Below are 12,078 nucleotides of genomic sequence, written 5' to 3'. Positions count from 1 at the left end.
CTGCTCACACTCTCTCCAACTTCATTCTGTGTCTCTGCTTCTCTCGTTGGATTGTTGTCCTGTAACCTCTCTGTCTCCGTCTGCTGGTCAGTCCTCTGCGCTGCCTCCGTTTCTGTCACTCTGTCCACAGTGTCCACCCTCTCTGTCACTGTCCCTCGTTCCACACTGTTTGCCCTCCGTCTGTGTGGATGGTCTGTCACAGTCTCTCCCTCAGTCTCTGTGACTTGGTTCACCCTCGGGGCCACATGAGTCTCCGTCATCTGGTCCTGAGTAGCAACCCTCTCAGTGACCGTGCCGCGTTCCATACTGTTGGCTCTTGGTCTTGGTGGACTCATCGCAGCGGCTTCTGCCTCTAACAAGGTGACATGTTCAGGTACTTCAACTTTAATTTCAGATACTCCATCCATACTTGCAGCACCTTCTTTGGAGACACATACTGGAACAGATATCTTATCTGTATCTGTCCCCTGGTCTATGGTGACAACCAGTTCTGTCTCAGTTTCCTGGTTGGCAAAACTTACTTTTTCTGTCACTGTGCCAGTGTCGATACTCTCTCTTCTTGACCTGCTCACTGCTTCTGTGCTACAAATCTCCACATGCATGCCTTCGCTCAATTGCAGTATTCTCTCCTCTTTTACTTTGTTCTCCTCAATTTGTTCTTTTAGAAGGCTGTTGGTATTCTCCAGCTCGTGGCTGGCCTGAGTGAGCTTATCTTCCAGTATCATTAGCTTCTCCTGAAGAATCTGCAGACTCTCTAAGTCTTCAGATTTTCTGTATTTTTCTGCATCACTGTCTTTAACACTGACAGTCTCCGTATGTTTTACAGCTGGCTTAGGTGATGGGGATCCCTGTCTTGCTTTGTCATGTGGCAGCCTTTGCACTGTGTCCTCCTCTTTTGGTTTGTCTGATTTTTCTGATGGTTGCAGTAGTCTCTGCGACTCTGCTTTTGACAACTCCGCCCCACCAGTGGGTTGATTCAGAACTAAATTGAGCCCTCCTGTAGGTCTGTGTCCTGGCTGTGACTCAGCAGCAGCGCTTGAAGCAGGAGTAGTTTGTGATCGTGACGCTGAAATCTGCTCTTGGGCTCTGGCTTTGAGTTGCAGCAGTAACTGTTCTCTTTCCTCCCTCAGTGAACAAATTTGCGCCTTTAGTTCTGGAATGGTTTTCACCTGCTCTTCCAACTCTCTGACACGCTTTAGAGCCACTGTGATCTGATGATGCAGCCCTGTTCGCTCCTGTGGAACAGTTCGTCTCTCTGTGATGTCTGGCGAGGGTCTGAACATGTTTTCTGTGGAGCCGTTCTCTGGTGTTCCAACAGTACGGTCTGGACTACTTGAATCCGAGCCCTTCCGTTGTTGTAGAGTGACAGGCATGCTTGATGCTCTCAGCAGGTTTGGCCGACCTTGTAGTTCTACGGCTTTCTCCTCAACAGCACGCACTACTTTGCTAATATCGTCTCTGGGCTTTGTGGGAACATAACTGCTTCCTGGACTGGTAGACCCCTTGCTGCTCTGGCTGGAAGATCCCATCTCGTTTGTCCTGAAGTCAAAGATTTGTTGAACTTCTGTCACCCGGGATTTAGGCTTAGGACCCAATGTCGATGTTCCAGACCATGTGCTCTCCTTTTCTTTAGACACAGGTTTGGCTCCATGACCAGGCAGACTGAAATTTCGGGGAAGTGTGCTAAATTTGGGCGGGCCTTTGACCCTGCGTTGAATGTGAACCCTTTTGATGGTGTTGCCTTTTTCAATATCATCAACATACTTGAGAAAGTCCAGGTCCAAGTGAAAGCCATAGGGAGTTTCCACAGAGTAGGGCAACTGCTTCCTCTGTCCGCCACCCTCACTTGCCTTAGTCTGAAAGCCATTGCCTGGGAAAGAAAATATTATTCTCACATTGTCACTTTACGCTTAATTTCTTGTGCTAACAATGATTTGCAACACTTAGAATGTCATTTTCCATTTAAGAAACAAAATGGATTTAATAACCAGGCAGATAGTAAAGTAAATCACATACCAACATTGGATTACTACACATTATTATTCATTTGCATCCAATTGTGCCGTCAGGTGCACTGTTTTGCACACTTGCTGCTCTGTTATGTAAAACCATATCACTTACTGGGAAGCAATTAAAATGCAGTCATCAGGCCAAAACACACTAATCATCATGCAAAAGGCTGTTCACTCAAAATAAAGCTATGAATATAGTATCAGGCGGGGGCAGATATCAACTGAAGTCAAATGAAAAACGTTAAGCAGCTTTTAGGAATACAGGGAAAATAATTTGATAATGTAATCCCTCATGTCGTAAAAACAAAAATCATACATTAACTATGCGGAAAAATACAAAAGATACAAGATATAATATAAAAACAAGTAGAAAACAATTATATTCACAATACTACAGTAAGTGTAACCTACCACTTTTTTTGTCCATCATGCGAAGCAGAGGTCTCAGTCATCGACTTGCTTTTGCCACTTTGGAAGCAGGCAGCCTGGACAAATAAAGAAAACATAAATAGAGGAAGTGAAAATCTGCCATTAATGTCATCCAAAGAGATTGAGGAACCAAGAGAGTGAAACCAATCCCATCACTAAAGTTTCAGGTAGAATTTAGCTTAAAGCATGTAAAAGATTCCCTTTAATGTTTAGGTAACCCGTAACAATTAATATACAGAAACACAATCCTTCAGAGAATGCCCTCATGTTCACACAATCCTTCAGAGAATGCCCTCATGATACCATGTTTCCTAATATTCAAAACATTTCCACTTTTATTTAACTTGTAACATTTCTTTACTTAATTCCATTAGAAAAACAAATACAATTAAGAACAACAATTGTTCAGTGGGAGGCACAGAAAGTCGTATATCTTCTTAACCTCTTAAAGAAAAAATAAAGGAAAAACACTCTACACAAACTTGTGTACTAACTTTTCAGAAGTGTAGTACACTACAGCTGGACAGTAAGTCCAGTTTCCTGCCTCTAATCTCCTGACTGTGTCCATTAAGGTAATTAAAACTACCTTGCTAAGTCAGACCTTTAGAACCCATTTGATTTAAAACGGTCCCAGGCAGACCCACAGATGGGAACACATCCCACTTGAAACCACTTTATATCATTTATTCCAGGACAAGAGGCCAAGAAACCAGAGCCATTTGTCCCAACAGGCTTACTGCTGTGTAAACTTAAACAAAATGGGAAACAATTCAGTTCTGTAACCAGCTTTATGAAAAGCCTCCTGATAAAACACCCAACACTAATACCCAAAATCCAGGCAATTTCCCCCCAGCTTTGATTGAGCAGCACAGATTAAATCCAAATTTAATGAACAGCCGCACGCTTGTACTGCCAAATATCAACAATAATGTTATTTATAGCAATAGAGTCACACATTATCCCACAAATTTCAATGCAAATTCATGTCCCTGGTCTCGGCTAGAGCAGAGACATAATTTGCACCACCCGAGGCTGTGGTTTAATAGGTGGCAGAGTTCAAACATCAAAATGTGAGTCACTTTCAGGCAGTGCAAATAAGCTTTTTTATTATTTTCACTATATGCTGCAATACTGTTCATACTGGAGCAGTTACAATAGAGGGAGTTCTTTAGCAACAGGCTTCCATGCTTTGTACAAATAGATGTTGTAGTGGATAATATTTTAAATTGTAAAGAGAGGAAACTATAATAGAATGTTTAACAGCCATTTGCTCCCGTTTATGTTCCATTTTCTTATGTCAGTTCAATTTTCTATTTTCATACCGTTTGAGTTTTCATAAATACTGAAAAACACTGTCTGTTGCGAGGCGAGTTCTTTTTTGAAATTACTTTGATATTTGGAGAAACAAGCTGTGTGATGCTGGAATAATTTAAGAGTCGTTGCAAAGTGCTGGCACTTTCAGGGGATTTCCAGAAGGCACCAGAGCTGCACTGCAATTAGACAGACCCAGTCCTGCAGTAAATTCAAACATGCTTGTGTTTGAACAGCACAGGACTTATCTGATACACTGTGGTGTACTGTAGCCTCGGGTTAGATGTGTAAATGTAGTGTTGAATGGTGACATACTGCAAGGCAAGCATTGCATGAGTGGGAGAAGTAATCAATCAAAATGACAGCCAGTTCACCCAGGGACCTAAACAAGAGCCATGATAGGCTCCATTTGGCCCGGGTCCTGTCTTCATGGAACTGAACTTTGATAATGAAAGTAATAAGTGACCTGGGGCACAGTCTGTGTCCTGTTACAGATGAAATAGGGGACGCACACGTGAAATAGGACTGTCACTTTAAAAAAAAAAATCTTCCTGGAACTCACACTCTATATCAGACAGCAGACTTTAAAAAAAAAAAAGTGAACAGGTGCAGCATCAGCCTGTAGCTTCTTGGAAAGAGTTACTAAGGAGGACTGAACCAATTAATTTGTCAGCTGCCTTTCTCCACACATACATTCAAGTTCAGTGGTCCTCAAATGGTGGCTTGCAGTCTGCAAAGGAGAGTGTTTTACTTTCCTTCAGTGTTTGTGTTTGTGTTTGGTCAGCACGGTGTTTGATGGGCTGTCATCTCAATGCCAACAATGCGCTGATAGGGTATTGTTGGCACTACTCACTTTTGCTTTTGAAGCAGTTCCATTATTGATACCTTGCCAGCAGTTGGAAGCTAGATTGAATGAAAATGGCCTGCTCCAAATTTGAAAAGAAAATTAAGGTGACAACTTTATTTTATTACATATTTTTATTAATACATCTGTATAATGGCTGGTGGCTTGACCATCTATAATGAATAGATGAATGAAATAATAGATAAAAAAGTACTAAGGCAGGGGGCTGTAATAAATTAGCTGAATGGTTAGTTGGGCCTGAGTTTACAAACCTGTAATACTGAACTGTGATAGTAGTGCCCCCTGCTGGAGCATGGAGTAACTCTTGACAAGCACATGCACACGATCAGGTTACCATCACTCTAATTTGAACTGTTAACTTTATGCTTGAAACTTTAAATGAGATGTGACAGTTCTAGTGCCTCTGCACACACACACACACTCACACACTCACACACACACCAACATGGAAATGGGTTTAGATCAGACAAGCTGACAGCCACTGCACAAGATCTGACACCATCCTATTGCTACTATGGCAACCCTTTTCCAATCCAGTCCATCTTCGTCTCTATGAAGTGAGTTCCTGAGTCTTCCTGACGCTTGATTGTGGTTACTACCGTCTCGCTCTTCTTGATGCTTAATTAGCTGGTTTGGGAACAGAGGAATGCTGCTCTTAATTGCTGAGTGAAGTACAGCAAGACCCCACTGGCAATTACACACAGTGGGCAGGCAACAAAACCCTCCTTAATTAGATCATTACCCAAATGGGGCAACAGAAGTAGGAATAGGAGACAATGGGGGATAGGGACAAAGAAAAGAAGGAGGTCGTGTGTTAGGAGGCCGACAAAGATGAAAAGATATGCACACTTTTAGCATGGAGATATAAAAGATAAGGAAGAGGCACAAGGAAAAAAAAAGAAAAAAAAAAAAAAAAGAAAACACCACAGTAAACCTGTCACTTCTTCATCAGTCAGGTTAAAAGGATGTACATATGACAAGTTTCATCTTCATAAATCTTTGAAGATCAAACTTGTCACCTAATCACTTGAAACGCACAGAATTCCCTCCTGGCTTTTGAATCCTTTTTCTTTGTAGCTAATATCTTTTTTTTTTTTTCTGCTTAAGCACTAAAGTTAATGAGAAGTGCATGAAGGGAAGGGGAATGGAATTCAGGCTACACAGTGAAATAGTGGTTAGTGCTATGGCCTTATATTAAGAAGATCACCAGTCCGATGGGTCAAAGGTCAACACAAGGAAGATATTTCCCACCACCATTCCTCAAGTACTTGCAAAGTGTGTGATCAAACACACTATGCTGTATTTTAATATTTCATTAACTATTTCCAATGAGGTTATACAAATATAACCCACTTAACTTGAGTTATTCACAGAGAAAACAACGTTACATTACTATTTTCTTTTTCTGATGAACAGGTTCAGAGTTCTAAGCTGTGCCTCATCCTACCTTCTGCTGGATTTACACATTTAAAGCAATGCTTAGAATATTCAATTTCCAGATAAAAAAGTGAAAGCCCGGGGCCATAGTGAAAGAAGCAAAGAGCAGGTTGGCACTCATTCATTAATGAATAAGTGCCAACCTGACCTTCAGTGCAGCTGTGAGTATGCGTAAAGTTTCTTCTTTTAATTAAAGTCACTCTTGATGCTTTTGTGTGTAATTAAGGCCTCAGAGCAGCAGAGGTATCGTGTTGTAGTTGATGAGCTACTGCAGGCTAATGTGGGTGATTACCATAAATTATTAGTCATAATATCAGTCCATAAAGATTCACAGAGAGGGCAGCCGGTCCTTTATGTTACTACGACATTGTGACTCACTGTTGTGCAGGGCAGGGATTAAATGTAACATAGTTTTTGTGATCACACACATTTTACGCTGACTACCAGCTCAAAGCTCAAACAGGCCGCATTTATTGTATTGAGTTATTGTACGTGCCACGAGGGTAAATGAGACTAAAGGGAAGCCACACGTGCAGCATGTGCGTCCAAGTTTGTTTGTCAGTGTGTCAGCAGCAATTTAGTTGGCCTCTTTATTTCCGTTTGTTTACGTGCATGTGGTTGAATGTTTACAGTAGCAATTTTAGTGTCTCTGGAGGAGTCGCTGTGTTTGAACGGAAAACACAGTCTGCGAGAAACACATGCACACAGCTCCACCGAGTACGACATACAGCAATCTCTCAGCACCAATCCAATAAATGTGACAGCTGCTGAGGGGCTACATGGGTAATGTTGAAGCCTGCAGGAAAAGAGTAATGAGAGTGCAGTAAATAAGCTCACGCTGACAGCTGGGGGGTTTTTCATACTGCGTGTCGTCTGCATAGAAACCTCAGCCCCATTGATAATTGTTGAGTTGGGGGGGGGCAGATTTATATACAATCATGGATGCACAGAGGAGAGTTTGGAAGTAGAGACATTGTTATCAAGAAGAGGAAGGGGAATTAATTGGATGTCAGGGGTTGTTACATTGGAGCGACTCGACTGGAGGGGAGATTAAATTAGTCTAATTCACTGACACAGAACAGACTCAGACAGAAGACAGGCCTACAGGAAATAAGACTGGAGGCTGTGAGGTGGGCGGATGGAAAAGGAGAAAGTGAGGAAGAAGGTAGAGACGAGGGAGGCAGCCAGACAAACCACTATCTCCTCTTCAGTTATGTCTTTATTCTCTGTATTATAGTGCACATATGCAGTCTGGGGCAACTACATGCACCTGCAGCTCTTACAGTAAATATTCCTCAGCTATTAGGAAAAACCTGTGAGGAACTGTTGGCAGCAGCAGCAGAGTAATGGAGAAAAACAGCAACAAATGATGTGAATTCCCAGTCCTTATCACAGCCCTGACATGGGACCAGCTATCTTTATTTATTCTTGTACTGACCTGAGAATATAACAGCATCGTGCATGTGACTACGCCAGGTCTACAAGCATTCATGAACGAAGACGTGTGCGGACAAATCCAGATACAGATAGATACGGAGAGCACCGAATATGTTGGAGAAATGCTGACTAAAGCACAGTCTTTCAGCAGAGCAGTTACTATACAACACAACAGAGCTATGCACACAGTTTCTTCTCAATGATTATTTCATGGCTTTATTGGGCTTTTAAAACCTCGCCTTAAAGAAAGTGGACTAATCCAAAGTTGCTGATGTTAAAAATTCTACCGTTTTGAAAGCAATTATGAATTCTTCCCCCTGCAGCTGCAGCAGAGTCACTATCTCCTCCATTATCTCTCTTCGTTTCCTTCCTCACAGAAAACCCACAGCTTCAGATATTCTGAGAGGGATTTATGAGCTTTAATGAAGCAGGCTTAAATCTTTTGGACAGACTCACACTTGAAGTACCTACAGTCTGTGGCTGCTAGAATCACCGAACAGGGCTTTCTGAGACCTTCTAGAATAAAGAGGTTCATATTTGGTGAAGATTGAGGTGAAAAAAACTTTAGATTTCCAACGTTAAAGTTCATTGAGACAAATGTGTTTGCGAATTTGGGGCGATACAATCTATCTGTCTAAAAGAACATAAAACTGGCCTTCTCAACTTTTGTGAATAATTTCGACAGTTTAGTGAAAGTCCTTCTGAAGAGCAAATCTATAGCAAATAGTTTTCAAATCAATCATATTTTCTTTAAGTGGACTGATGGTTGAAATGATCCACCGTCCAACACGCATCATGCCACAGCAGTAACCGTCGACCATGTTAGTTTTCCAGAAGATTTTTTAATCAGATTTCTGTTTGTCGTCCAGTTTGCTGGCAGATGCCTCATTACAGAAACTGTTCCAAGAGGGGCAGGAATGATGGTGTAATTACTTTAATCCAGATAGTTGCAGATATGGATGACGGGGGTTTTATGATGCAGAACAAACAATGATGCTTTTGAGCAGTGAACTGAATAAGACGAGAAAAAGCACTGACAGGATCACCGAGACACCAAGAGGTTTCTGATTGCTGAACCAGATAAAATCAAACATGGTATATCGGCTCACATCATGAAGATGGAGCTCGGAGACATTTATCAGATATTTCTGCGGGAAGTCCACATCTGCTCTGCAGGAGGAAAATCAATCCTTCTGCTCTCTCGGAGCTATTTGCGCACCGTGTCATCTAGCCCGCTCCAATCCCATATGATATTGCCCACATGTACCTCAGTGTAGCTTTACTCTGGGCGAGAAGCTTGTTAACTTTAATGACGATTCCAGTCCGTTCATTATCTACAGTAATTCTTTCCAGTCTGTTTGTCAGTGTCTGTTTTTGGGCAGGAGCCAGATGGTTAACTTTAGCTAAACAACATATTTTTCCAACACAGTGAAAAAAACCAAAACAACTTCTGTCCATGGGCTTCATTAAACCCTGGAAAAATGATACGACAAACTGTAGTGACAAAGTTTGGGTTGGATCCCATAATAAGATTAGATGAGGTTTTCTTTCTGTGAGAAGGTGCTAAATTAAAATTCCGGCCTGTACTGTGCAGAAATGTCATCTTTAAATGAAACCTGATATTTGATGCGACCATAATGAGCATGTGTTTTTGTGTCTTCAAAGAATACCAGTGGAAGAAATGAGGAAAATAGAAGCGATGGACAGTAATCAGGGAAAAATCCATAGTCTCATCAAAAGAAAATCTGTCATCATTGTTTTAGTTTAGTTAAATTCAAGCTTTATTTTGTCTTTCTGTGGGCTGCGGGGGAATGTTTTAGGCTGAAGTAGAACAATGGAGGGGTTTTCTTACACAGAAAAAAGAGCAGGGGCACAGATGGAGGTCTTTTCAGTCCTTTTCACAAGTTCTTGCTTGTGAGTTTGTATAAGAAAAACAGTTGTTGGAAAACACTGAAAATCTAGAAGGCCAGCTTTGTTTTCACCTTATGGAAGGTGGATGCTGGATGGATGGATGGACGGACGAATAGATGATGGGCTTGTTGAGTCAGATGTTTTCCAGAGAAAAACTGTACGACACAAACGTTCTCTTATTACTTCAATTATTTATGTGCTGAAGAATACTAAAATTCACACACATGAAACACAACACACGTTCATGCGTGTAAATGTTAAGTAACTGAAATTCAAATTTTTAAAACCTATGCAGCCTATGCTGTGAACATGACCTTAAAACGACCACCTCTGTCTTACCGTTTCTTTATTCTGTCCAAGGACAGATAACCTCTGTGTCCCTGCCCAGCTCAAAACTGTTCCTTATCTCCTTATCAGTCACTGGCTTATGCTCTGTACCCGGGCTTACTCAGCGTGCAACTTCTATTTTCCCCGTGCCATACACTTATTTCTGCATGAGAAGCAGATGCCTGCTTTCACTAACGATAAAGGAAGTGCCAAACCATCCATTATTCAGTGCAGTTACACAGCCAACCCCTTCTAGCCACATCCACGTTAGCATTATAGCTGCTTCGGCTCATGGAAGTTAATGAGTGTGGTGGGGTAACTGCAAACCGCTCATTAGCATGTGGACTATCTGACTAGTGCAGTGTCAACAGTCTGCAGCTGCTGAAGGGTGTTAAAAAGGAGGCTGGTGAAATGATAAAGGAAGGAGAAAAGTGTGACAAGGCGAGGTTGGAGAAGAGGGGATCAGTTATGGCACGACCCTGTCTTTTTCTGTGATGGATTAATTAGCAATGAACGTACACATGACAACAGCCAACACGTATGAAATATTCAAACCCCGGTGACTGGCTGTTAATACAACCTCAGAAACACGAGTTATAAATAAATCTGGAACCCTTCCCTCATTAATTACCACTCTCTACTTAGGCAGCCAAAACAAGAGCACACACACAAACACAAACACACACACACACACACTGCAGTCAGGAAATTGTAACACAGTCGAGTGAGCACGCAACACACATGCAGGCACACAGTTTTCGTTTTTTTTCTCCCACAGTCACAAACACCTCCTGGTGATACCGAACCTCTCTGACAGCAGCAGAATGTAATGACGTGTGTGTATGTGTGTGTGTGTGTGTGTGTGTGTGAGAGAGAGAGAGAGAGAGAGAGAGAGTTAAACTGCAGAGCAAGCAGCATAAATCAGAGAAGCAATCATCAACAGTTATACGTTTACACTCTATTGATTCATATGGTTCTTCCTGACAGTCCTTCACTTCAGCTTGTGCTTGACACACACACACACACACATGCCGACACATGGGAGGACATGCATCGCCCATGTGGCTGATTGCCACAGTGGGAAGCTCAGTGATCATTTGATTTTACTGCAGTGTGAGTTGCCTGTCTGCCTACATTTACATTTATTCTGACTTTTTGTCTGAAACACAAACATCCCGTGAATCAACATTTAGCATATATATTATTATTATTATTATTATTATTATTATTATTATTATTATTATTATTATTATTATTATTATTATGTCAGCTATATCAGAAATGTAGTCCCTAACTGTTACAGAGCTCACCCATGCTTTCCAATGTTGACAGATTTTTGTTTTCCTTTTATTCAACCATGACCATTCCTTTGGCCAATCATCTTACAGCATTGCTCATACTATAAACTCAATATAGTAATATGGTTGTAGGATATTTGGTGATACCAATGTACACATTCTTAATAACTGTGAATTATTTTTATAACAGGGTAAAAACTCCACAGTAGTGGTTGGTGACTGTACACAACCACAGTGCAACACACTTGTACACTCGCTGTCACCGTTGTCATGCGAGGACATGTGACCTGCATTCTTTGCTGTATGTATAAATATCAACTGTGGAGGAGGGAGTGAGAAAAGAAGGTGAGGTGTAACTGAGCAGAGTTAAGGTAACAAAAAGAAATCAACTGTAACAGATAAAAAATGAGCCATTAATTAGTAAAATTTATTTTTTTCTTTTAAAAATACACTGTAACAGATAAAAAATGAGCCATTAATGAGTCAAATTTAAATTTTTCTTTTAAAAATAAGTTAACTGCACTACACAACTGAGCTCATGCAGCTTCTCTCACTTTCTGTCTGTGAGAGTCACTGACCCTGTCTGTTATTTTAAACCTCGGCGGTGAAGTAACAAGTCAATAAGGGAGGAAGGGTGGGAGTGTAGTGAGGCTGTTGGCAGGTGGTGCTGAGGGACAGGAGGACAAGACACTGTGGCTCTGTCAGTGAGCAGAGAAAAACAAACAACAACCAACGAAGATGAATGAGTGTAATTAGGAGAAATGAAAAGAAGAGATAAAAATAAAATCAGAGTATTTACTCATCACCGCTTGTACAGATTTGGCTGAAGCAGCGGACAACACTGACTGGGTCTGAGCTCCTCCAGCTGCAGGTTCAGGTTTGGTCCAGTTATAAGCCCAGGTCATGGCTCATGATGTTGTATAGTTTAAGATAAGAAGTGATCGGATTCAAATGTGTTTCAACACACATTTTGAAGCGTTGCCCTTCTTCCTGTAAGGACCCCGACCACTTCTTCCACTGTGTCCCTGTCATTTCATTCCAGAAATGTAAA

General features: G+C 41.4%; 1 protein-coding gene across 3 annotated transcripts in view; it reads right to left on the bottom strand.

Moving 5' to 3' along the window:
- The window catches only part of kank4 (KN motif and ankyrin repeat domains 4), a 56,880-nt gene that overhangs the window by 11,587 nt on the left and 33,215 nt on the right, over positions 1-12,078 (bottom strand). For all 3 annotated transcript variants that reach the window (XM_025064344.1, XM_025064342.1, XM_025064347.1), the window contains exons 2-3: positions 2,424-2,497; positions 1-1,870 (exon numbers count right to left, since the gene is read on the bottom strand). In XM_025064344.1, coding sequence (XP_024920112.1) covers positions 1-1,870; positions 2,424-2,442 — 1,889 coding nt within the window. In that variant the 5' untranslated portion in view covers positions 2,443-2,497. The remainder of the gene's footprint in view (positions 1,871-2,423; positions 2,498-12,078) is intronic.

The sequence above is a fragment of the Cynoglossus semilaevis genome, chromosome 2 (genome assembly GCF_000523025.1).
Source record: "Cynoglossus semilaevis isolate Cse_v1.0 chromosome 2, Cse_v1.0, whole genome shotgun sequence".
In the NCBI taxonomy this organism is placed as follows: domain Eukaryota; kingdom Metazoa; phylum Chordata; class Actinopteri; order Pleuronectiformes; family Cynoglossidae; genus Cynoglossus; species Cynoglossus semilaevis.
Note: the sequence above shows the minus strand (reverse complement) of the source record. Positions and strands in the feature narration are given on the sequence as shown.